This window comes from Bombus vancouverensis, chromosome 10, assembly GCF_051014615.1.
Source record: "Bombus vancouverensis nearcticus chromosome 10, iyBomVanc1_principal, whole genome shotgun sequence".
NCBI lineage: Eukaryota > Metazoa > Arthropoda > Insecta > Hymenoptera > Apidae > Bombus > Bombus vancouverensis.
In genome coordinates, this window is record NC_134920.1 from 5,180,855 (window position 1) to 5,208,627 (window position 27,773).

Sequence of the window (27,773 nt, forward strand, 5' to 3'; positions counted from 1 at the left end):
TATTTGCGCGCATACAGCGCGTTATCTTTTATTCGGAGAATCCATTTCCTGCGGGGCGACAAATATTCCAGCTACAATAGAACGCAATATCCTGCACAAATCTTTCAGCACTATCACGCTTTCGGGTACCAATCTTTCATCCGCTCTAAACTCGATCTATGTATTTTAATGGTTTATTGCTCTTATTGCACAGAATGTAGTGAGATAATTCACTATGTTTCACTTTAATAATAATAATAGTCTTTGCTACTAAGGTTTGCTCACGTTCCTCAATATTACTAGAAATATAAAAAATATCGAAAGTTTTGAGTGATGGTTAGGGAATGTAGATGTATAGAAAAATCGAAAGTATCTCTTACTTAACGTGCATAGTCGAAATTACACGCGTTATGCCGGTCAAATGACTTGTAACGCTTGCCCAAGCATTCGTTTCTTTTAAAGTACTTAGCTTAGACGGTGTGACTAATAACGCCATTTCTTTACGACTCGATCGATTTAATGGATTGTCAAACATTTTCTCAGCGAGAAAGCGATTACTCCCGAATAGAGAAATGAGAAAGATGGATGATACAGAGTAATCGGAGAAGGACGTACCTTTTCGCGTAAAAATAAGTTAAAATGTAGAATAACACTTTTTCATAGCACGTTTTCTTTTTGAAAAAATGCAGTCTTAAATTATTGTTGGAAAAAATGAACCGGTTCTAATGAAACCTATCGTTACGAAGTCCACAACTTCGTGATTTCATTAGGTGTAATTGGTCTGCGACATATGTATACATCATATATGATATAGTTTTGTGAGCTATAGCATACTATGCCATTATCCGCTCAATTTTCATATTTGATTTTTCCGAAAACAAAGCGTTGTATGAAAAAATGTTATTTTATACTTTGATCTATTTTTACGTGACGAATAACGTGTAGTTGGATCGCAATTTCGGAATCAGCCGTATAAGAAAGATAAATAGATTCGCCGTTACCAATTTGTAGCTTTCACTCATTATCAACCCTTCAACCCTGTTCGTAAAAAGATCCAAGGCATTAACAAACGTTAAACGCGTTCTCCGGAAACTTACTTTCGCGCTCATCCACGCCGTTCCTCCGATTCTTCTTCTTCGCTAACGAACGAACGTCCGCGGAAATTCGTGGCGCGTTTCTCAAGCTGCAATTTCCTCTGTTACTCCCATTATGACCCTGCTGGTTACACAAATCGCAAAAGCATCATTAACAGATGAAGATAATTGCAAAGCGTTACCCATAGCGTTGTAGCGTAGTGTTATCCACTAGCTTGAGGCAATCGAGCATGGATTTAATATCTGCGAATAGTCACGGTGGTATCACCGCGTGTTCGTGCTACGTTGATACCGGAAGTCGGGATATGAAGCGAAGCGATTGGAAGAGAATGCAAAAACTCGCTCGAGAGATTTCGACAGTACGATATTTCGACAGGATGTTCTCGATTAGATAAACTTTTGCAATGGTTTGTTTGCGAAATGTTAATCGAATGAGAGGATTTAGAGTCTAAGCATTTCGAGACTAATGGGACAAGACGTCCTGAGATAACTGTTAGGAAGTTGCTAATTTATTCTATTTAGACTGCTGATGTTTAGGTATTTATTTATTACCCATAAAGTCAAAAGATGTAAAAATATACGTAACGCAAACAATATATAGAAATACAATAAAAATATTAGACGCGTAGCGATGTGAAATTTAATGATTAAAATAAATATCCGCTTAATTTCCATTTTAATCGTGTTCAGAATAATTGAAATTTGTATAAACATTCACGGTCTTTATAACTTTTCATGTAACAATTAGGAAATGGAAATCACGCAGGAATTTGTTTCATCAACTAAATAGCGCGAAGAAAAATTCACCTCGAAAGGTTAACTTAAAATTATCTCGTCGCCCGATTCCCAACGACTCGTCCATGATCATTTCTTTATTTATAAATGGCCTATTTTTAAATGTGTCATTTCGTTCCATATTCGTTACCTATAAAAATTGTTACACTAGCAAGAACTATAATCATCCTAACTAAAATTGATTTGTCTTCATCAACTTTTAATTCTTTAATTATAAAAGTTCTTGATTAAAGGGTGACCTGGTAAACTTTAGGATTTTAAATATATTTAGACTTTCAGTTTTCAAAGTAGATTCTCAGGATTTTTAAAGGGAATTTTAATTTTCTTGAATCTTCTATAAATTGGCACGAAAATGATACATGCAAGAATATATCCAATTCCTTCTAAAAGTTAATAGAAAGGCCTAAGTGTCGCAATATTCTATTTCCGCAACAATATCAATTTTAAACCTGTTCGCGACCTCGCTCGCATTAACGGTGAAAATTCAATTGAATTTGTCAGGGACGTTATCATGGATGACATCGTTGCTACAGGCAGGGTTTCGTTGCATCGTGAACGAACAACGCGAAAACGGACGATAATTTCAGCGAACGTGCACTTGTGTCAGTTTCGACGATAGTGTCGTTCGACGGTCCATCATACGTGGTCGTCGTTATATGGGTACGCGACCACGGATCGACGCACCTATTTTTATGAACTGGCATAGAAAACGAAAAGGAAATTGCCGTCGATGTCGAAAGACGCAATTTTACGAGCGAAAGCAGGGCAGGCTCGGTTTGATGCTCGCTATGCGCGGCGTACCGTAAATCACGGTTCCCCGAATTTCGAAAGATGCTGGATTGGAATAGAACACCATGTGGAGTAACACGCGTAATCATTTAATGACCAAAGAGATTAGCAGGTTGAATATATGAATTTTGTTGCATACGGATTTGTGAAACGTACATTAAGACCGACCGAATTAATCGCAATTGTGTGTGTGTATGTCAGAAATGCATCGAAGAGTACGAAAAACACGAAAAAATGATGAAACATCGGCAATCATTTCGATCGGTCGACAGACATGTATTTAAGGTAGAGATTAATGTAAAATGTCTGTTTATGTCACAATATACAGTGATCGATATACAGTACGCAAAGATTTATGTAATTCGTCTGTCTTTGTGTGACTGACTTATCAAAAGAACGTACTTTGATAAAAATCCAACAGAAAATTTCTCATAAAATCGTTTACACTTACGTATCACCATAAAATGGCTTTAAAACGCGATTCAAGGGAAATAAAGTTTTCCGCTTTGCCCTGAAGAAATGAAGCGGAATGTCGATAAAATGTTGGAACAAAGCGCGGCATACTAACAAAAACGCGATTGAAACCCGCAAAGAACCACAAATATGCCAAATGCTAGATAACCAAGATCGAAGAAATGCTAGATTTTAACTAAGGAGGGTCGACAGACCTTCCATAATCTATAAATCTATAGGACGATTGTATAGAATGCCTGGAATCGTAACTGGTTCGACGTCAAACTGTTACGAACATACGTATCGGTTAAGGAACAGGAAACTTTCCATATATCGTTGAATATCTTTTCCGCGCAGCGTGCGCCCGGAAGTCGCAGATGTCCGCCATGTAGCTTTATGCTCCGATCACATGCAGCGGACACAGAGTCGCATATGTGTCATCGGTGTTATTGAATTATTAATATAAAGCCGGACATCTGCCCAAATGCGTTTCGACCACGTTCCAACAACAAAAACGGTTAATAGAATTCCCGCCCTCACGAGGCAATTTCATTTTAAAGCGATAATAGAGGTGATAATAGAAATGATAAAGAATCTTGAGAATCTTGGCACCGCTCTCTTTGTCTTCTAATTTCACTCTGGAATAATTCACGTTGTACGAAATTGTTTTAGAATGCATTAAACTTTTGATTGAATCCGGGTGCTCGACGTAAAATTCGTGCAACGTCACTAAATGCTCGTTCTTTCTTTCACTTTGAGTGGCAGTGCCAATTAGTTTGCAATTTAAACTTGAAACAAACGGATATGGAATATAAAAATATAGAATTGATTGTTTTTCAAATGGATGGGGATTTATAGCTGAAATAAAGACGTGGCTTTTTTATTTGTATCTTACACACTATGTTCAAAGAGAACAACTATTTTATACGCAAAAGATCTCGTTGGCTTGAGTTGTAAAATTTCTCTAATAATTTATAAAAAGGAAAAAGAAATTTGTTTCACAATTCAAGAAATCACAGTCCTGAAAATAAACATTCTCTGTAAATAATTGGATCGTGTTGTAAAATCGTTGAAAATCTACTCGTAATTGTAAGGATAAGCGGTCGATTTGTTCGCCGTCTGGAAATACTAGCTTCTGTCGTGCAAGTGGTAATAAAGATTACCAGAGATTAACAGATACTTTCTTGGTGTACGGGCGACAACATTTATATATAAAATCGCCAGCGCTATTCAAGATCTTTCCACGCCATTTCAGATCGATTCAGTTACTTACGATATTCGTCCCGGAGCAAATCGTACAAATTTCGCGAGACGGGTAATCTAATAGACAGAGCCAATTGTAACGTAGAAAACATTATTTATTTTATCTCGTTTACGCAGCAATTCGATTCGATTGTTTAGCGAACAGCAATTGCCGTGAATGAAAAATGGCCCCTGGAACGACTTCGGAGTTTATTTTAGTTCTGGAATTAAACGAGCGTTCAATTAAACGGAGATTATTAAGAGTGCTTATCGCTTCTTGAAAACTTCAGTCGTGATTTATTTCACAGGCTCGCGAGTGTATTTCTACAAAATTTATATAAGTCTATCAAGCAGCGTCGGCTCGCGCGATTCGTCCCAGACCTTACACTTTCTTCCACCGCGAATGCAAAATGCCTCGTAAAAGAGATGGTTAACTTCCTTATATCTGACAAATTACGCCTATCGAACGGGTTATGCGCCCGTGAAGCTTGGTAGAATATGTGCAGCTATATAGCAACGCATGTTTCTATCCTTTATGCAGAGAAGCGAGAATCGATGATGTAACCGAAGTGGATGCAATTACTGCCTTTATATTGTACGTGTAATTTATAGTCATATCGCTGGCTTAATGGTTAATCACGTTAATTAATTAATGCGACCATAGTAAGATAATTAGAGTATCGGTAATATATTTAACGAACAGAAATTTTACACGAAGGCTGGTCGTAAAATTTGATCGGAGACCGGGGAGAGGATCATTTCTATCGGCGTTTTAGCACGCGTATCTATCAATTTTCAAATTAGGAACGAAAATCGAGTAGCATCTCGTTTCAAGAATGTGTACCACCACGGTAACATGGTACGAAGAAAAGAAGGAGGCGAATCAGACGATGGAGAAGGACGTGGAACCGCTTCCACTGCCAGTACGAACCTCGGCCAGCCAACGGATAATATGGCGAAATGTGATTGGTATCATTGTGCTTCATTTCCTCGCCGTTTACGGTTTCGTGAGCGGTTATCGAGATGCCAAGCTTTGGACGTGGATTTGGAGTAAGTACATATCGTGACTCGTTTCTACTTCGTACCGGAAATTCGCTTTTCTCCTTTTTCAAATTTCCTTCATTCTACCTCTTTTATTTTCATCCATTCAGAATTTCAAACAAACCATTTATTGACGCATCAAACATTTGAGTTTGCTGGAAAATCGATTTTTATCCCATTTTTCTCTCGATTCTATCCTTTTCTTTCAATCTGCAAGCTTGAGATTTAAGCATCCTGCGCTCTTCTCGCCCAAATATTCCTTTATCCCTTAGAAAATCTTTTAAGCTCGAAGAAAGTAAGAAGTTAAGAAATTTATTAAATGGAAGATCAATTAAGAAATTAAGTATCGATATGCGTGACTCTCCATTTCGATTTCATGCTAAACGTATATACTTTTTAAATATCAAAAATCCTCTTGGCTGAAACGAAAACGAAACTGAGATATAAATATTGAAGGATCGTAGCATAGACGTTAACGTATCATCGACTTGCGACAAATTTTTCATGCTTTTTATATTACATCATCCTGAAGGTTTTGCGTACGGTGTCGTGGCTGGTTTGGGAATAACAGCAGGAGCTCATCGCCTGTGGGCGCATAAAAGTTATTCCGCCAAGATTCCTCTGCGAATATTTCTTGCTTACTTATATTGCATGGCTGGTCAGGTAGGTTAATCCCTTCTAACTTTCTGTGTTCACGCTCGAGGAAGTGTCTCGAGCAATAATTTCATAGATGTTTCTTGTTCGATTAGACGCATTTTTATAAATGGATACGAGATCACAGGACGCATCACAGATACACAGAAACAAATGCAGACCCGCACGACGCGACCCGTGGATTTTTCTTCTCTCATATCGGCTGGCTGATGGTTAAAAGGCATCCAGCCGTGAAAGAATACGGCAGTAAAATCGATATGAGCGACATCACTGCGGATCCTGTAATAAAATTCTTTGACAAGTAAGATATTTCCTCTAAGCTAGTTTGCCTACACGTACGGCTGTCGGAACGTGCTCGCTCATCTTCATGTTTACAGTGGTAATTCAAAGATATCAGTCCTGTTCTAATGGATTCATGAATTTCCTCGTTCCTTTACGAGCTTATGATTAGCTTCGCGTTCCTTAGGAATTTTGATAAAGCTACACCGTATCAAAGCATCGAAATATTTCACTGAAAGGACACGTAACTCGGAAATGAGAGCCGACGAATTTGTGTTCATGTTACCGGAAGCCGAGCCATGGAAGCTTCCAAGATCTCGTTCGCGTTAAAACAACGTGAATTACATTTCGTCGCGGCTAGTCAAACCGTGAAACGCGGTCATTTAGACATTTTGCTATCTCATTGCAGGTATTACGAGGTCATCATGGTTTCGCTGTGCTTCGTACTGCCGATATTGTTGCCGGTGTTCGCGTGGAGCGAAACGTGGTTCATAAGTGTTCATGCGATGCTCATTCGCTACGTCTGGTCGTTGCACGCCACTTTTATCGTGAACAGTTTCGCCCACATGTGGGGAAATCGACCGTATAACAGGCAAGTTTTGGCGCGACTCACTCCGCGCTACCTGATCACGGGGCCAAGTTAATTAAAACTTGCGAACGACGACGGAGCCGTTTTTCAAACGCGATTTAACCTCGTTTCTACTCGGCTGCAGGAGGGTCAAGCCAACGGAAAACCCAACCGTTTCTTTCTTCGCGCTGGGTGAAGGTTGGCATAATTACCATCATTCTTTTCCGTGGGATTACAAGGCTGCGGAACTGGGCGCATATGGACTGAATCCTACCACCGGTTTTATAGAGCTGATGGCGCGCTTAGGCTTGGCGTACAATTTAAAAACACCGAAGAAAGAGCTGGTCGATCGAACGATACTGAAGAAGGGCGATGGAACGGACAGCCTTTGGGGACATCGGAGACACTGAGAAGATTTCGTATCGGGAGCGATATAGCCAGGTCGTAAAACGAAGCGTTAAAATAGGGTCACTAGTTGATCTAACTGCAGCTAGGGTTATGTGCATTTTGTATGCACGCTGGCACTTACGTACGTCAGCTTTCTGAAATTTCTGACAGTACAATGATAAGTCATAAAATTGATAGAAGTCAGAATTTTGTAAAATTTGAACTGATCCTGAGTCGACATAGTATAATCCTGGACGAAGCTCTGGGTAATTGCTTATGTCCTTCAAATTACATATTTCAACTGTGTTATATATTCTACTGACCGATTTTGCGATCTCACTGTATCGCGTCCATTTACTATACATACTAAGTTTTTTTATATGACTGCAAGAAGAAAAAACGACAGCCTCGAATACCAAATATTATTTTTATAAAGCAAAAATGTGGGGTGGAAATATTCTTTTTATTTAAATGTTTTTGTATATTTTCGTATTTGTAGAGGGATTTATATGCTTCGGACGTCACGCGAATCCTTTTGCTGTTATCATTCCAGGTTTATTTAGCGCGTTTTCGCATCGCGTATCAGGCCAGGTCAGGTATATGGGTGAACACGTACGCGTATAATGCTAGGCCGATGTTTATGTAGGAACAAATAGTTTCCTCTACGTGTATCTACCGTACTTATGTTTCTCTCCAATTAAAGCCACCGCGAGTGTTTTTATAATGAAATCGATCACAGCGAAATCGGGCAATCTGTTCAAATATTAAATGACGCTGAAAAACATTCGTTCGTTGGTCGTAGAAAGTAATCGAGATAGATTCACGTTAATTAGCGAGGATATTGAATATTTACGATGGTATACTATATACTGTAGCGTGCTACAGAGTACAACGAATGAAACGAAAACGAACAGAATACCTTCACGGAAGTTCGTCTCGAAATGCAAATAGCATTTGCAAATGAAACGAAATAAGGCTTACTTTACCAAGGAACTTTACGAATTTCCCGTTGTAGCACACACAACCGTCAGCGCTGAGCTGACAACAAACTTTAAACAGGGTTCACCGTTTGCAAGCTCCAAATTCTGCCACAGCGTTATATAGGACGTGAAAATTATTTATTCGATACCATGTACTATACTACTATATTTCTGAACGTGAAAAGTAACGTTTCAAGAGCATTTTCGAAAATACGATAGCGGGGCTTGTTACGCATCGCGTTGTTCATTTATTCAAGAAGTCTGTAAGAGTTGTCGAAAAGCGACCTTGTTCTACCTTGCTTTAACGGTGAAAGCACCAACGAAGGGTCGTCGTTTCGGAAGGTACGTAATGAATGCTGCAGTAATGAACCGTGTTTAGCCTATGTATTCGGGCGTACACCCATATACAGCACGGTCATTTCCGGTTGGTACTCTGTGTTGTCCATCTCTTTGTCCCTTAAAATGTCACTGCTTTCGTAGAATTATCGAGGAATAAGCGTCAATTTCTCGGCAATAAATAGACTTTAACATCGATTAATCAGAGGCAAAACGCTTCTAATCGAGCCTAAACCAATGTTAATTAACGAGCATGCAATCGTCGAAAACGAAACGATTTCAGATAATTTCGGCACGTTCCGCGTTTGGTATGCATGAGGCTCGTGTAAATTTTCATCAGGTGATCATTATTGGTCCGTGTTCGGTAATGATGGTCGCGCGTATTTTGCGTACACGCGGCAGCCACTTTCACTCGTCGCGTTCCGACACGCGGCGCTTGCATATCGCACGAATTATTCAACGAAACGGCGGAAATTAATTATCGGTGCAACAACGGTTACTGAAGCTTTAACGATGTAGTAATTACATGCTGGCTGCTCGCCGTACTGAGAAAACACGTAACCGGTCGTGTTTGCAATCGTGTAATATTTCGCAGATTTGTATTAGCTACGCGATAGATATCGCGCATAGATTACACGCTTTATAAATACCGGCGGCATTTCTGCTCTCCACGTGTTCGTTCTACGATATTGTTCATCTATGTTTTAGATTACCGTTGGTACCACCCCCGTTTATTTTTAGGCAGACAGAGAGGGAAGGAAAAAAAGAAAGAAAGAAAACATTGCACGAAACTACAGGCTATCGTAAAGTCGGGCAAAAATACACTACGAGTTTCCATAAGTATGACACGAAGGCAGCGCAGTTATAGCGACTTTTCATATTTATAGCTGGACAGGACATTGTTTCACCGTATGTACGGCTACTGGCCTATAGTATTTTTATCTTCGACAGTTATTCTCGGATGATAGGTAGCCGATAATAACAGCGTAGAGACTAGTTTTTTTATTAGCTACGCAGTATCATCGTTTTGGAAGAAGAATGCGCTAAAAATGGAAAATGGTAATCGATGAATGTTATATTTCAGAGACGTAAAAATGTATTTCTAAAAAATCACGCAATAATTCGTTGGGGAAAATTTGTCGTCTAAATTAAAATGCAAAGTAGCTCAAACAGAGGGATGAATCATTGCTCTCATATCGAGCTAAGGGTATTTCTATTCAAACAAGGATGTCATGGAAAATTAACGTTTTTTTACGATCCTATTCGGATATAACATTTATCGATTCTGATTACCTTCAATTACGGTTATACCTTAGTCGGAAACGATTTCGCGGAGAATCACTTTTCTACGTTTCTCCGGTAATTCTCTCGTGTATTGATTAACGATAAGAGATGAAATCAGTGTCTGCGTCCTCACACTATGCACCGTGTATTTCTGCCATTCCCTCGGCATCGTCGAGTATTTTCCTCTATGAATTTGTTATGACCTTAGCAATAGAACGGATCGATAAGACACATTCTGTCTGTGCGCGCCTCTGATGTGTCTTTTACCGTCGCCTCGAGGCGATGGAATAAATTTGAATCGCATATATGTACAGAGAAAGATCGTTCGTTGATCCGATACGACTGGAAAAATCAGATTTACTTTGTTTCATTGTTCTTCTCTTGACCATATGCATTTCTACATTTCTAATTTGTAAGCTTCCTTCATATATGCTACCAACTATTCTTGAATTACTTACTGTCAAGAAAATTCGAGTCACTGAAAAGAAGCGCGTTGCAGCGGAGTTAACGATTTAATTAGAAGAGAATTATGATTGTACAGCGCGGTACGGGCTTACAATAACTATAAATATGGTCACAGTCTTGCACAGCTTAACGCCTTGACGGTGATACATCAGACTAGTTATTAGGCGTTAGCGTGTGCCTAAGTTATGCATTAGCGGGTCTTATTTCGAAATATGTCTCTAAAAAAAGAATTTATACGCACGGGTGTAATTTATGTATATTTACGGGTATAATTACGTAGTATTATATAGTAGTATTACACTAGATCGCTCAATTTCATGCTCACATTTACTAAAATTTTAATTACATTTATACACCAATAAAGTTTACCAGCAGCTGTCCAGGTTTCATTATTACTTACTGATTCCATATATACGAGGTAAAACAGAGGCGAAAGACCAACTGCTATCCGTAAAATACACGATCGCCCCTTGAAACTGTATCATAGAAATAGAATATTGCGATGGAATCAAAGAAGGAAAAGCATCATCACGATCGACTTTCGAAGCAACAGTTCGAGGTTTAATCTAGCAAAAGGGAAGGAAGAACGCGAGATCCACTGAGAGACGATCAAAGGAGACATTACACCGTGCGCTAAAGCACAACCAGAATAGAAGGGAACGACAAACCGCGGCTGTGACATTTCCGGCTCGTTTCGTAGGTCGTAAAGAGAGGTAAAAGCGTAGGCATTATGTGGATCGAGCTCCGAAGGCGACCAAAAAGCCGGTGATAATGGCGTAGAGAGCAGTGGCGACTCAAAGCCGACTCGGCTCGAAAAAAAAAGAAGAGGAAGAAAGGGAAGGAAAGAGGATAGGTTGCAAGTTGGCGAGCGATGCGATGTGCGAACCGGTGGTGTGCGGTGCACGGAGTTACTTTCGAGCATAAGCGCGCTCGTTCGGACTTCCTAGTAGCGCATACGAAGTATTGTTTGGAAAGCAGCTCATCGCCAAGAGCCTCTCGTTAAATCTCCAAGAACTTTGTTCGTCCAGCTCTCGCTCGAGATCAATACGACTCCTAGTTCAGCTACATATGTAGTTACATGACAAAAGTTCTGAACTTTTGACCCGACGGCGGCCATTGTACGGCCGACAGACGTCTATTCCATCGCGTTTCCCTATTTTCTTCTATTCCGTGTTGCACATTTCACGCGTCCAGGACCGGCACAGCTGGACCACGGGGGTGGCATTATCGTTTTGCATGTGGCTCCTGCGTACGTATGTATAATGCATGGCTGTTTTGAAAAGGTAATGTAATTCATAACGGAACACTGTGATGCGTTCCGCTCGTGTTTTCCCGTCTCCAGAAACCACCGGCGAAAATAATAATGCTTATGGACCTTAATAATCATAAAAATGCTAATGTTAATGACGCGGGGGGATGTGGGCGGGAGTTGGCGGTGGCCGTGATATTAATGGAGGGATCGTCGTCGTGCATGGGAAACAATAATAAGAACAATGAAAACGGCCACGACAGCAATGAGCACGAGATAATACGAGGGAAATGCGAGGGTGAAACGAACAGTATTGTAGTTGTAACTGTCGCCCAAGCTAGACCCTGTGAAATTGTTTAACGAGATCACTCGGATTTTTCGTCCTTTATATGCCTTGAAAATAAAACGCTCGACTATTTGTTTATTTAGAAGAGAACATTTTGTGGCCACTATCAAAAGTTTTGCAGCAGATCGATTATTTCCCTTCTAGTGTATCGCTACTCGATACACAGGCATGTATTGTATGGAGTTGAATAAATAAAAACATCAGTGGTTTTGATTAAACAAGTCTTTATCGTAAGAACAACTAAACGACGATGATACCACGTATTTTGCCTATATTTTCTTCCCTATTCAAATTAATTTTCGTTTTAGCGAACGATGGATGAATTTTAATTAAAAAAAATATTTCTCGAAAGAGACTTAAATTGTCTTTTAAGCCGCAGTCTTAGCTTGCAAAATCTATTTTCTTAAAGATCGTTTGTCAAAATCCGGATATATATCATATATAGCGAATGTTGCTTCATTTTCTCGTCACATACTTCGATACGCCAAGAGATCATGTATTCCTTTCTTTCAATCGACACAAATGAAAATCATGAAAAAGCATCTTTCTATCTCCAAGATACTTCTCCCTTGATGTGGATCGTTGAAGTAGTAGAAAGCAAAAGGATGAGTCGTTCAAAGAAGAACAATTCCACGATGTCTACGATCGAGGGATCGAGTTTCCTTATGGCGAGTAAAAGAAAAGAGTAGGAGCGACACGAATACGAACTCTTTCAATGAGATACGTAATTTTATCGATCTTCTCGTCGTTAGTTAGTTCTCTGCAAGCTACAACGCACGATGGTGCGCTGTATGATTCCGTGACCCCGAACGTTGGGACCAAATGGTAAAAAGTGCAGGGTAAAAGGATCCGTTCTTTTGCGAGAAAAGGAAAAAAAAGATAATTCTATTGATCCGCATACTCCGTCGAGCGGTCTGTTCCACCGACGGATAAATCTAGTATTTAGCCTCGCGTATCTACAGGTGGAGGCGCCTGCGCGTCATGCTCAGATATTCGTAGATGTCACTCACACTTGCGTGATTACAGATATGCAGCTGCCTCTACGTGTTCATTCCACGCGGCCAGGTACTCGCAGCCAGGATCGAGGAATTGTTCTATATCAATTCATCCTGGACCATGATATTTCATTTTATTTTCCACTACCCTACATTTCTCTACTTCACATGATTTTTCTGGTCACTGCCACGTTTCTGACGTTGGTGCTTTCATTTACGCATTTTTTGATTACGTGATCTACTAATAGGACCGGCTGTATCGTGAACGAAAGCTGTCGGTTTATTTTTCTTTTACGACATTTATAACCACCGGTGCACGGTTACATTTAAACCGATGAGTTTTCGTTTCGTATTTGCTCGTTTGCTCGAGGTTTCCCTGTTGTGCTCGCAATGTTGTTGTTGAGTTAGCCGATGCATGATTGAAACACGATTACATGGTGGACTTGATAAAATCGTGGCGACAGTTTCACGTGTGAGTACGAACCCACGGTGAATTGTACGCAAACCTTCCACTAAATTAAAGGACCGTAAAATCCTTAAAAAACCGGTGTATAGCTTGGTTTAAGTAAAAATTTATTATGGGAGCTAGTTTGTGCGAAACTTCCGAAGTACTTGAGTCATAGACCTTTAAATCAGTTACATTAAGGGAGCACGAGTTTAGTATCCTCGTGCTCCCACGCGAAAAAGTTTTAGATACTTCGAGAGTAAACATTAATCTTGTGAACTACAAATTATTTTACTCACCCTGTGTGATTAGTTCCGTCGAGACTGCTTTGTAGTAACAATCTTCACGGCCACTTTCACAACCACCGCCGCAACACTACGCGAGTTTGTTTAGTCCAACCAAAATTTCTTAGGCATCTTCGCATTAGTCTACTAATACGTTTCTCGATTTATGAAAAAGACGACCGTATATCTAAGAAATTCCGCAATTTTTTGACGGCAGTTTGGACAAAATTTGAATCGTTCAAACTGTATTTAAAAGTGACGGATTCATCTTTTCATTTAGTTACCCACCACCGATCTAATTGATAACCTAGATGATCGCATTGATGCGTAGATCGATGTTCAACAAAACGAATACGCGATCGTGCAAGCGTATAAACAAATACACGAACGTGCGCGTGTGTGAATATGTGCGCGTGCATTCGTCGATGTGATTATACAGGTGAAACCTACCGACCGCAGTGATAGCTTGGGGTGTACTGAACATGAGGAGAGGGTTGGAAAACGATGTAGAATCTAATCTAACCTTACCTAACAGAGTGGTAGTGGCGCAGCGTGCGCGCCTCAGTGCGCTTGCGTGGCCTCAGCTTCGCTTAAACTTTTCCGGCAATTTAAGCAATTAGGAAGGAAAGCGGAAACGGGATTAACTAATGCGTTCGATTCTTATTGTATAACCATTACTTTTGTGCGAAAGTGCTCCAGTCGCCGAAAGAATCTCACGTGCAAGCTTTCTTACGGGATTTGTCGATGGGATAAAGTTAAACGGTTCTACGGTCAATGAGTTTGAACTTTCTTGGTTTTACCAGGATAATTGTAAGTACAATTTATTAAAGTTTGAATGAAATAAAGTAAATCCTGTTACTTTACTCAATTTGCCAAGTTAAGAATAACAAAGAGAAAATTTGTCATAGAACTAAGGCTATTTTAATTTAGGATGAACTATATATATATATATATTTAATATATGTTTGGAATGGATTAAAAGAAGCAAGTGCACTTAATAGATTGTGAACAATAATATAATTTAAAATCTGTAGTTTGAATATAAGGTTGTAAACTTATCTAGAAATTATGTATTTTTATCTGTATGTTTTATTTTTGTATATTGATAAACTTTGCTACTATCGGTATTTCAGATTTGGTTCTTCTATTAGCAGTACCATTACAGATGAGGCACAAAATTGACCTGGCATCTTACGGGACTCTGTGTCTCATGTTCTGAAATACCGATCGATCAAAACAAATTGCGAGGGTGCTAACCGTCTGTGGCTAAAGCATTGACAAAGAACAGAATATACGTGATATCACTGACGAAGTCTCCGTGCAGATGAGCGGCATTTTACCGCGCAATCCCTTTGCGATCTGTTATATCTGCCATTGTTGTTCTTAATAGGAAAACGAAGAAAGACATATGATAGCAACGATATCGAGCGGACAAGAGTGATTTGCGGCAGATCGCCGCAGCGAAAGCGGGTTGGAAGAACAAGAAAATGCGTATGTATGTACCTTCCTTTTGTGAAACAGAAGAATTTTATTTCTTATTTTTTCTTTTTCTCATCTGCACCGAACCTAGAACAACGACTGGTGTCAGTGTGTATATTTGATTCAATAAGAATAGAAAGGGTCTCTGCGCAGTGTTCTTTTTCGATTCCCATATCGCATCCACTTACACGGTAACGTATGACTCGCATACTCTATCTCTATATCTCTGTGCTAAGAACAGCATAAATGTGATATGCAATGCTTTTTTGTATGTCTCACTCGTACCCTCTACCATTTTTGTGTTACATGCGTCACTATCAATTTAATATAGTATAGTGATTTGAATTAAAGGTAAAGTTTTCTATGAAATTACAAATAGAATACGAATCAGGATATGGTGTAATTGTAAAGGAAGTATGGAATTTTACACTTCTACATACTTCTACCTAAAAAACTCGCAACACAATTTATGGATAACTCAAATAGATAAGTTGCGCACAAACGAAAAGAGCAAAAGAATCATCGACAACTTGCTTGTGTGGATAAAGGTATCGATCAAGTACTTCAATCTTCATAAATATACTAAAACTAAGGCTTAAAACTAACGAAACAAATTAAAAGTAAGATTTGAAAGTAAGACTTAAGACCAAGGTTAAAATTTATACTTAAAACAAAAAGTAAGTCCCCTGTTGCCTCACGCCGTCCAACAATCAGACTTAAGATTAACGTAATTTAGATCTTAGAATTAAAACCTATTTAAATGTAAAACTAAACTAAAAATAGATATCAGATAGATATCAATCTAGTGTACATTAGGATGTGGCCATACTGGCAGCTTTTCATATCAAAGACTTTAACTTAGAACGAAATTTAAGAAATTAAACTATATAATACATGTACCCCAGGATGTCCCTGCAATATTTCACGGTGTTCTACAACTGGTGCTAATAATTTATTAACGAATATCTATTGTATGATTAATTAAAACTATGACGCACGCATTGCACGTTGTACGCTTTTAAGCTGAGAATCAAAACTAATACTTAAACTTAAAACTTAAAAGGACGCATACATTACGCAACATCTGTCTCTCACGCTACGTTATAAAAGCATTGTACAATAATTCGCTGACAGCATTCGGTATCACAAGAGACCTCCAAGTTCCAACGGGGAATTCCAGGATTGACCATCACACGATTCTTGTCTTGCCATTCGAAACTTACACGATCCACTGTCAAAGCTGCCGACTGATGATATTACGGTAGATTAGTCAAGGATCGAGGTAATATAAAGAAGAGCAAACATTAAAAATTTTCAGGTATTTATTAAATATGGCAAAATTTTGATTTTGCCTTCGTGCACACATAGAAGTATGACACACTCCAACTAAACAAGTGAAACTTCCGATAGGAGGAACCACCAAATAGGATTACGAAGCACTAGTCCTTGACTGAACAAGTGGGGTTCACTCCCGGTGGGATGAACTACTGAACAGGATTACGAAGGACATCAAATTACTGGTCTTAACCCTGTCCGAGTACCGAAGCACCAATCGGGTAGGATCCTCAATTGGACTCTGTAAGCACCATGGTCGTGATGAGAACTCCCGCGACTCGATGCAAACCGCGAATAGTCATTGAACAGTCATCTAGATAAGGGGGTCCTTGGAGCGATTTATGAATACAAGAGGTTGTCAAGTGCATGCTGATTCGTGCGTATCTGAAATACGCACGAGCGAGTACGCCACGTAATAATTCAAAGGAATTGAGCGATTGCGAACCCATAAATCGCAAAATCGACTTATGTGATAAATGCATGAGGCAAGACAGAAAAGATTTTTGTTTTGTTCCAAATTAAATAAGCGTACCATTGTACGGAATGGATGAACTTAACACATGTATCTATCTTATGATTAACTAAAGCTAAAACACACGCATCTTGTGATGTTCCCGAGATATCGCACGATTTCCCATGGCGTCTCCGAGAGGTATGTCAGTCCAGTCTAGATTATCAAAGGATTTCGTAAATAATTTTGGATGATCTAAACCGGACTGTATTAAAATAGTTCTTATCTTAATATCGTTTTCAAATAGTAATATATTCCTAATATTAAAATTAATATTATATTAGTTCTCTAATATTTATAATAATGTTTCGACGTACTAATGTTTGGAAGACAATATCAATTATTATTAATTTAAGCACTTGTTTTATTTAATTAAAGTGGAACATTATACCTGCTATACTTAAATGCAGTGATGTTACGAAAGAAAAAAATGATGGTGTGAATTCGTTTATTTTTCGTAGTAATTAAAATAGAAATAAAAAAATTGATATAATGTTCGTGCTATTAATAATATCGAAAATATAATTATAATAACTACGTATGTAAGCAGAATGTTAAAAAATTGAGTCAATTCGATGATTTGGAATTTTGTAAGCACTTATTAATATAAATGCTTACAAACAATAATAGAATAGAATAAGTTAATAGAATAATTTCTATCAACTTCATTTAGTTACAACGTGCTTATTTAAACATTACTATATATTTCATTTAATATTAGTATAAAATTGAAAATAAGTAAAATTACATAGCTTTCTCGAAGTCAATTTGCTTCTTTCCTATTGGTCGTATCAAATTAAATTTGTGTGCACATATATATAGAAAAATACATATGCGCGTATTTCGTACAAGCTCGTACCACTTCCCCAACAATTCCCGCGCGTACGTTTGGCGCGCAGCATTAGTGCGTCGTTTTAAACAGTAGTTAAGATGTTTAACCTCATCTAACATGCGTCGTTAACCGCTTTGTAAGTATATTTATACACTTTCATCAGGTTTATTTAATTACTTACTATACGTTTATTTAATCGTGTATCATTTTTGCTTTTTGATTGATCGAATCATCTTTGTATTACTTTTTATAACTATATTTGTAATTTATGAATGTGTGTACCATTTCATAGTAATCAGTATATAATAACACAAAATTGATATTGTGTAATTAACTCGCATATACTACAATTAAATGATAAGTAGTTTCACTTTAAGAATACCAAGGTGAAAATAGAGAAGATTAAAGAAATCATTCTTTCATATTTAAGATATACATACGTATATTTTGCTATTTCTAATTTTTGTTAATAATATTTATTACTTTTACAAAAGAGTTGCAATGGTAGGTGACTATGAACAAGTTTCGATCTTAATGTTAGATCCAATGTTTGTGAAGTGTTATAGAATTTTATTTCATAATCTTTTTTTATTGCAAGCATTATCAGGTATTTATCAAACGTAACAAAATTTATTAATAGCAGGTATGTTTTGAATTTTCATACTAAATATTCACAATTGAATTCTTGAAAATATTTATAAATATTCGGAAGTAGCAAGAAATATTTTAGAATTCTTAAATAATGAATTGAATAAAAAATAAATTTTAAACATTATATTTTATATTGATGTAAAGTGACTAATAATTAATTGGGACATTTAGTTGTATTTTCTTAAATAAATGTAAGAACAATATACTTTACTAGATTTTATTTTTTTACTTGATTTCGTGCTTGCCTCTGCTTTCCTACTAATATGGCTTTATTTTTGTTTCAGAGACTGTTTGTGATCGTGCGCGGTGCGGTCAGTGGAGTCAGTGTCTACACATTAGCTCTAATTAATTGTATCGTAAATACAATTAGGGTCACAGTTAATTGTATCTACAATATATTGTATGAAAAATACAATTCATTCGCGAAATTACAGTCAGTGTTTGTTCGTCGATTATAATTCAAATGGTCGCGTTAGTAGTAGTCTTTTATTTTTGTTTTTAAATAATTCATAATATATAGTTTTTTAAGTATTCGTTCTCTCAGAAACTCAAAACCTTTCTCAAAAGGATCCATCCCCTGCATAACTTAAAAATGGTAAGTTTTTAATTTATTTTACTCTCTGTGATCTGATGAAAAAAAATAATTTTGGAAGCTTTAAATCTTTGTTTTTTTTATTGTAATTAAACCTTAATGTAATTTTAAAATCTCAATATTAAGCTATAAAATAGGAACGTTTAGTATACTTTAAAAATCATTAGAATCTGCATTTTTAGTTAGATTCAAGCTTTTAGGTTAGAATTACAATTTTTATCGTTATTACAATTTTAGTGTTTATTACCACTAAAATGAATTTAATAGAGTCTCGTTCTTTTTTACCAAAGACTTTTCACAACCTCCACATCTACGATAAAGTTCGATGCTTTGATGACGGTTTCTTCTGGGCCACAGCAACATTGATAACAACGTTCTCCGCATCTAATCGTAAGTTGCATGCATTTTTGTTCCTCTGGTTGATCAATCATGTCTTAGGGTAAAAGGTCTGAATCGAGACCGCCGTCTGGTTGCATTACGTAGATTCTTTCAACAAGTATAGTGGTCACGGGTATTTATTATACCCGTGAGTAGTAACATTTCCTCTTTGTGTTTTATCAGTTCAGGATGGCATCCTGTTGTTCATATCGCGTTCTTTAGTAATACTAATTTTATGTCTGATGTCTGATACGATATTAATATAAGCTTAGTAGAATCGAAATATATTCAGTATTGATATTGAAAAACAACCTTTTGTGAAATATTGAATATTGCCGAATATTTAACGCAAAACTATATCATCTCTTTTAAAATTATTGACTTAATTAAATAATTAAAATAGTATACGTGGAGATATTTCCTTGTTATAACTATACTTTGAAATTGTCTTCAACATGTAATATGGTTTCGTTTATGATAAGATTGCAGATACATCAGTATTATTCTGAGTAACACATATGTTAATGTTGAAATTATCTACCTGAATAGTGGTTCACTATTTCATAAAGAGGTCCTGTATATCCGTGATTGGGTATCGTTTGACTTTGTTATAACTCTCTTATGGTAATATCTTAAACAATTTAAAGAATCATTGATTTTTATGTTATACAAAGATATGTATAATTTATCTTATCTATAATTTATATATATTATTAGGCGTAGTTTGTTGCTAACTTTTTATTAAAATTTAGTTTCAATTACATATGACAACTATAAATGCTGTCTAAAATTTTAATATTATCACAGACGAGTCTACAGTATACAGTATACGAGTATATAAAATTCTTCGTCAGTGGTATTATAGACGAGGTCAATAATTTTATTCTACACTAAATCGGTAATGTCGGGAATGACATTAAAATGGTAAGATTGGTGGTTGGTACGGTAGAATATATTGTGATTGGTAAAGTATGTATATACATCTATGATCGACGATTAGTCAATGATGGCACTTAGTTTTAATTCCTGTTATTACCAGCGTTATCAGCTTATAACTCGTTCAGATGATACGGTTTTTGACTGATTCGGTAGTTTTACAGCATATGCTTATACTTTATTTGTTCGTCTATTCTGTTATTTGCCAGACAAGATAGATGTAAACACATTTTTTATTATGTTTTGGTATTACCGACTGTCGTAGAAAAAGAATCAACAAAAGATATTGGGTACGTCGTATTGTAAAAGATAGATTAGCTAGAAAGCGAGTCGGTAATTTCACGATAAACACATTTATGAAACGTATGTATGTGCTACTAGCAAACAATTGAATCGATAAGTGAACGATTTGTCGTAGTTATGAATGAGCTATTATAGTAACAGCTATTACACGCTTCATTGAATCCATTAATTTATATGTTTCAAGAGTCGAACGTGCGGCGAAGATACAAAAATGTGTGGACACTGCTTTCGACTGTTAATGATTTGGAAGAATTGCCGAATCGATCAAAAAACCGTATCTTTTGAACCAGCTGTTGTTCTCTATTAAATTGGAAATGTTGGAAATAGCATCAAGCACTAAAATGAGAAAAAGTATATCGGTTTATGAGTGCTCTCGTCTTTACTACTAAGATTTAAAAAACATCTAGTGTTAGCAGTTCTATAGCTTTGTGTAAGGATTATTCCATATAATATAATGTAATCCAATCTATGTAGCCGAATCTTTCAATCCATTTTGCACTCTATTCGATATATCATTTAGTTTTCATTTACATTTCTATTTTCTTGTGCATCCTTAACGTTTACTTTTCGATGACTTGATTTTTATATTAGAGATCATAAAAGAAAGACTAATAGGTATTAATTCATTAATTATATTAAATCTATTAATGTGTTAACTTTCGGGTTGAAAAATAACAGGAGTATATATTTTTTTATCTTCTTTATTATCATACGCTTTCGTTGTTATAATTATTAAGAACAAGATTACACAAGTACTCTACAAGTTAGTTTTGATAAGAAATAAGGACGTAACACGGTCGCTGTCGTTCCATTTTCCACAAAAACTGGAAGACTCAGAGGTTTATCGAAATTACCATCGGTTAATCGGTAATACAACGTACGAAATGTACAAAGCAGAGACCATTCATGAGGGCCCAGTTTCGTTTACCATCTTACAACTACGTGTTTGACGTTTTTAAGATGAATAATGTAATTCGAACGTTACACGGACAACTCGTTTACATCGCGACTTCGTTGTCATATCACGTCATGAGGTCGCGCTGCGAGTGTTTTAAGGCGATTTTAAGTACTATTAACGGTTTTGGCACTTAGATTTACCATTGCTCTAATGAATAAAATGGTACCGCTTATTTTCTCAATGGGGAAATAATGCACCTCCTTTTCGTTATACGTGTAATGTCACTAGAATTTCGTGATATTGTAGGCAGTTGACTTTTGTCTCTCGCGTCACGATTATTTCATTCGGTATAAACGTTTTACACATCTACAAACTTCAATCTAAATTTACATTTTTCTCTTCTCTTATAAACGACGATTCCGATCGAAATATTCCTTCCAATTATTTCTCTGCAGTTTTATCAGAGGTATATATATAAAGGGCATAATTTAGGTATTAAACTTATACGTATAGCTGTTATCCGTGAGAATTTTCTTTCGAAAAGTTTGATCCGTCCTAATTGAATTTCATTATGAATACGATAATTGTAACGACGATCTATAGCCGTAACTTTTTAATTATAGTCGTTAATTATAGCTCGTGTAGTCAATAACTATGTCCTAAACTCTACAAAAAGTTGACTGCACTACGCTTCCTCTCTACTTTGGCATATTGACCGAAATAAAATATCGTCTAACGCTTATAGACGCTCGTTCACTGTGACAACTAATTCGAGATGAACGAATGGTGCACGTTACGTTATCGGTTTTTTTTTACACCTTCCACGAAGACTCGAGATTGATCGCTATCCTAAATCGACGCTACGAAATTGGCAGTATTTGGAATTTGCATAAAATATTATCATCTTTTTTTTCTTCCGTTCGAGTAAGGCAAATTGTCAGGCTATCGTACGTGAAGTATTGCTTTAGCAAATCGCTTTAGCTCGGTAAAGCGATGCAAAACTGCTAACGTTACGACGCTGTGGTACCCGTTTATAGTTCATTTTGCGTAATATATTAAACTAAACCAAGAATCAAAAAAGAAAAGAATATGAAAGGGCAATGGAGGCACGATGAAATTTGATGCGCGCAATGCATTGTTTTCTGAATAATTTTTAAGCTGTATGTAAGAGCAACAATGGAAAATAATTTTTGACAAAGGAATATTACTTGTTTGCTTTCTTAATAAACATCTTTATGAAAGGTGTGATAATTCGAAAAATGCGATATCTTCAAACGAGAGTGACCAATAACGATGAGTGAGGTAAAACGACAATGCAAGCAGCATTCAAATATCGCTTTGTAACTTAAATATCACGCGGATAAAATTAATTCGTATTAAATCAACGCTTGATAATTAATAGAGTTCGCCGGATTGGTTGAGTGTTGAGCTCTGAGCAACTAGAAATAAGCTAACGAATATTCTCTATGGAATGGCTGGCTTTTATTTTACACAATATAATCGAACGTTCAGCCGCGTAAGCATATAGATGATCAAATGGAAGCACAATGTTCAATGAGAATCGCATGGGATTCGTTTAACGTGAATACTATAATCAGATCGTGAAAACTGTCGGGGAAAGAGATAACGTGCGATCGTACGATACATATACTATATTTGATGAACATAACAAACGTTTATTTATTGGTAACTGTTACAATGCTCTCTCTATATGCTTAAGCAGTACAGCGTTCTTCCGTTTGCTATTTAACATTTCTACCACGACGCAAGCATACGAGATACCGAGAAGTTCATCGTGCTAAAGTTCAACCTTTCACTGTACGAAAAACGCGTGAAAAACCCACGCCCGGTTTCCTGATGATCGACGAAGAAGAAAACTTTAAACGAGACCAAAGTCAGTGTGAACGGTAACGTCGCAGTTGTTCGGCTTCTCCGCAGCTGCCATGTTGACTTCAACCAACGTGTCCACGCTGTTAATCGGGCAGCCTTTGAGAATCTTTTGCGCTGCTAGGCTAGTGAATTGAACCTGCATGTCGCTTAGACTTGGATACGAACAAAGATCACCTCGACTGACCGTTTTCTCCAAATTCGGTTCCGAACCTTGCGGCGCTTTTTGCTGCTTCGAACTTTCCAGATTCTCTATGTAGACGTTGTTAAAGGATCCGCCGAAGCCATCGAACGACTTGGTAGGCGATGGTGGATTCGACGCGATGTTGCTTTTCGAATCCGGACGAAGAAGGTTCCTGTAGCTTAAAGCATCCTTCGATAACGATAAACTCAATTTCCTTGAATTGTTCATGGCATCGTTGGTATTCTTCATGCTGGTTAACGCGGATGGAGGATGCTCATTGACCAAAGAATTCTTGTCTATGTTATTGGTCGATCCGTCTATTAAATGAGCTTGGCTGTTGTTCAAGCGATTCGTCAGTTTCAATTTGTTAGGCATTTCCTCGTCGGCTTTCGGCTTGTTCTCTTTATCGGATTCTGACAAGAGATGGCTCGGTTTCGACTCTTTGGAAGCGTAAAGGGAGGATGGACGTTCGAGCTTGCTCGACTTGTTCAATTTCTCTTCGTCGAGCTTCGATTTGATCAACTTCTCTTCGTCCAGCTTCGACTTGTTCAACTTCTCTTCGTCCAGCTTCGACTTGAATAGCTTCTCCTCGTCTATCTTGGTCTTATAGAGCTTCTCACCGATCAATTCCCGATCCTGTTTCTCCTTGCAGTCCATCGTTTCCTTGTCTGCTACTTTGGTCTTCACCGTGCCATTTTCAAACGTGATGACGGATCTCATGGGCGAGTTGTTCTGTTGCACGTAGATCTTTGTGCCAGGGGACCCGGAAATGGTTGTCGTACTGGTCGCATTCGAGGCTAGCGTCACGCTGTTCTGTATCGTACGTTGTTCCTGCGATGGACTGACCGGACTTAAATTCGTCGACACCTGTAGAGTTATTGAATTTTGTGCCTCTTGAAGCGGGGTTAAGGATCCTTGTTGCACCACTTTGAGCGGCGAGGATTTTGCTGGTAACGTGGATGTTTTCAACGGCGACGATGAGAGTTTACCGCTCGAAATCGACTTTCCACTGGAGTGGGACGAGTGACCGGATGATGTCTTTTGTAGAACCTGCAAAGATACGTAGAACGTGCTATTCGGTCTTCCATTTGATCTGTGTTCGAGAGTTTATGAATTTGAAATTTATAGTCATACGTTTATAACTTTGAACGCTTATCAAACAATCACGTACATTATTATATGTATGTGTATCTACGTTTCTGTAGGTAAAGCCATCTATGTTCGCGTCATTTTTTTTTTTTTTTTTTACTATTTTAAACTTTCTAGAAATCTGAGAAAGTCCTAGAACTCATCGCAGTCTACGAATCTAAGCTTTTAAGTCGAACGTTTAAAAACTTTCTCAGAGCAAATAAGAAGTCATCTCGAAAAAATTCGCAGGTGAAACTTCCCAAATGATCTAGGCTATCATATAAAATATGATTTTAACTCGTCTAATACTAAACAGATTTTCAAATACACATAAAATAGAAACTTTGGAAATCCAGGAATTAAACTTTATCGCCAAGTATAACGATACGTACAGACTCTGTAGATGAAGCACGATCACCACGTGTCTAAATCAAAGCTACCTATTACCTTATGCTGAGGCGATCCGTTTGATTTGGTACCACTACCAGTGGAATCGTGACTGGGACGTCTAGAATTAGATTGTCTCGTGCTGGATCTGCCCAGGGTGGCCGTTTTCGCGGGGCTAGCATTCGTAGTTCTAACTGATCCGGAACTTCCGCCGCTTCTACTAGGCGACGAGTTCGCCGAATTTTTACCATTTTGCGTTTGATTACGACTCTGATACGGTTCTTGGTTGGTACTTGGCGGCAGGACAGAAGCTCTGGACGTACATCTGCTTAAACTAGAGCACTTTGATCTGGGCATTGTCGAACACGGTGATCGATGTCGTCTGGAACTTCTGGGCGTCGAGTTCGCCAATAAACTAGAGGAATCGCCGCTGGCTTGGCGTCGATGTCGCCTGGGCAGCGTGGCGGATCGCACCGAGCTCGAATCATCCCATACTTGGAAACTGGCCTGTGACTGAGCTAGACCCTCCATCATCTGAAAACGTTACTCCGTTGTTAAGCTGATCGGCTCGCTCCTCTCGAGTTCTCGCGCGATTTAATCTCGACGTTCGCATTCAATTTCCGTCTGTCGAGAGCAAAAACATGGATGCTTTCTTTCTTTTATCTTCTTTTTTTCTTTTCTCGTTAGTAGAGTGCATCGTCCCGATTTAAAACTCACCGAAGGGCTAGCGGCTCTCGTTTGCGTGGCTACGCTGTGTAGATGAACGACACGTGGATTAAACCACTCGGTAGGAGGATACTGAGCACTGAACGTGCCCATTAACGGAGCACCCTTTCTTCGTGTACTTCGTCGGAATAGCCTCGAAAGTAGACCTATTTTCTCTGAAAAAATACCGGAGAAACCTTGAGAAAAAAGAGAGGAACCGATGTTGCATTTCGTAATGAAAGATCGGGGATCGAGGAAGGGCTTGCCAGCTAAAGGTGACTAAGAAGCTTCGTTCTTTGGTCGATGCTCAGCCGTGGTTCGCGGGTTTAGGAACTTGGGGAACTGCAGATACTCTTCAGTCAGGATTTTCGTTCTAACTCGTCTTAAGGTTTTCAGAGATAGATGGAAGAGCTGCAAAGCGTGGTTGGGTAGTTTATTTCGTTGAAAGTAAAAATTATTCAGCATTCGAATAATAATATTTTTTAAGTAAAAGCTATAACGCTGAATGTTTGTGCTAGTGCGATAAGCTTTCGGTACTTGTATCTTCCAACATATTTTTTTATATCTTGTTTCGTGCAATATAGCAAAGAGGAAAATTCTCCGCGTATAAAATTCGAAATGAGATGCTTTCTATTATAAAGAACGTGATCCAGATCGAAGTAATAGCCTCAAGTGGAAAGCCAATACGTTCCGATTAAATGATTATCCACCACCAAAACAATCCCTTCCCCGATTCGACTCACTGGTTGGACTATGGGGTGCGCTGTCGGTGCTCGCGTATTCCGCACTCGACGAAGTATCGCTTCTTTCTGGCCTTCGCGGCAAAGACCGTGAACTTCCGCTTCTGGGTAAACGTCTGGCGGATCCCCAAAGTCGCAGAGAATGTCGCCTCTCGAGGCGACCCGGCATCGATCGACATCTTGCGAACAGAACCTTGTCGTTGGGGTTACCTGCGAACACCAACAGTTACATATTTTCCGTGTCTTCTTTTACGTATACTTATATGTAAATTCTATAGAATTCAAACTATCCGCCAACCGACATTTTTACTTTTGCTTTGTTTTACCGGCAGACATTTTACTGACTAGATTAGATAACGGGAGAAGAATGGTACTTTAGGACTTAGAAAATCAATTCTTGATTTTCCAGGTAAAATTTTTAGTAGATTTGTTATTAATTGCTGTTGTATATAATTTAATTTGTTCTCAAAATAAACTCGATTTTCCAGAATCGATCGTCTTATTTACCCCAAAGATTTACGATATTACAAATATATTCAACAATTGTATCGCTTAGAATTTTTTAAATTCTCAGTAACTGCACTCACTGACCTTATCGCTTATTGTCGCCATAAATAAGATAAAAGAAGAACAGCTTATAATCTATTTAGTATTTGATACTCTTCGTACAGTTTCTTTATTCTTATCGACTGTATCGTATTCGATATAACAATTCTTTTATACAAATCACAAGCGATTGAAGTTATTACATCCCATGCAATTGTTCTATACCAATCAAACATCAATTAAATCAACATTACAATCATCAAATATCGATTACTTATTCCGGGTGAGAATCCATTGTAATTAATAAAGAAAAAAACAAAAAGAAATTTGATCGTTCGATTTCCAAATAGCATCGAAGACTCCCATTCCAAGCACTGTTTGAGCTCGAAGTCGCGAGTCTCGAATCGCGTTCTCAAAAAGTGGAACACCCTCGTCCCTGATTTTCATCCTGGTACACAGCCAGAGGCGGTGGCGACGACCGAGTGTGGGTTAGCAGCGTGAGAATCACTCGAGAAACGAGTCAGAGAAAAGTAGGAAGATTATATACGTGGCCCCCCCCCACGTGATCTCGACAGCGTGTGTAACGGTAGACATTGTCGTGACCAATAGCTAATAT

General features: G+C 37.9%; 3 protein-coding genes and 1 long non-coding RNA gene across 5 annotated transcripts in view; 2 read left to right on the forward strand and 2 right to left on the reverse strand.

Annotated features, from left to right (window-relative positions):
- Positions 1-14,157, reverse strand: part of Fstl5 (follistatin-like 5) — a 47,690-nt gene extending 33,533 nt beyond the window's left edge. Inside the window, exon 1 of the mRNA XM_033336170.2 lies at positions 13,681-14,157. The gene's annotated coding sequence lies outside the window, so the exon portion shown is untranslated. The remainder of the gene's footprint in view (positions 1-13,680) is intronic.
- On the forward strand, positions 5,166-8,019 carry LOC117157870 (acyl-CoA Delta-9 desaturase). Its single transcript, XM_033336178.2, has 5 exons — positions 5,166-5,402; positions 5,926-6,056; positions 6,143-6,348; positions 6,736-6,918; positions 7,040-8,019. The coding sequence occupies exons 1-5, from the start codon at positions 5,189-5,191 to the stop codon at positions 7,302-7,304; spliced, it is 999 nt and encodes a 332-aa protein (XP_033192069.1). The 5' UTR covers positions 5,166-5,188; the 3' UTR covers positions 7,305-8,019.
- A 3,761-nt stretch (positions 14,158-17,918) lies between the features above and the next one.
- LOC117157793 (uncharacterized) overlaps positions 17,919-27,773 on the forward strand; it is a 130,768-nt gene continuing 120,913 nt past the window's right edge. Inside the window, exons 1-3 of the long non-coding RNA XR_004464317.2 lie at positions 17,919-17,958; positions 18,758-19,068; positions 19,356-19,455. This is a non-coding gene — a long non-coding RNA (uncharacterized LOC117157793). The remainder of the gene's footprint in view (positions 17,959-18,757; positions 19,069-19,355; positions 19,456-27,773) is intronic.
- knockout (Stork-head domain-containing protein knockout) overlaps positions 21,368-27,773 on the reverse strand; it is a 111,456-nt gene continuing 105,050 nt past the window's right edge. Inside the window, exons 5-8 of one of the 2 annotated variants that reach the window (XM_033336055.2) lie at positions 26,615-26,821; positions 25,884-26,047; positions 25,227-25,700; positions 21,368-24,701 (exon numbers count right to left, since the gene is read on the reverse strand). In XM_033336055.2, the coding sequence (XP_033191946.2) occupies positions 23,460-24,701; positions 25,227-25,700; positions 25,884-26,047; positions 26,615-26,821 (2,087 nt within the window). In that variant the 3' untranslated portion in view covers positions 21,368-23,459. Of the gene's footprint in view, positions 24,702-25,226; positions 25,701-25,883; positions 26,069-26,614; positions 26,822-27,773 lie in introns of both variants that reach the window. The other variant, XM_033336054.2, reaches the window with a different exon arrangement.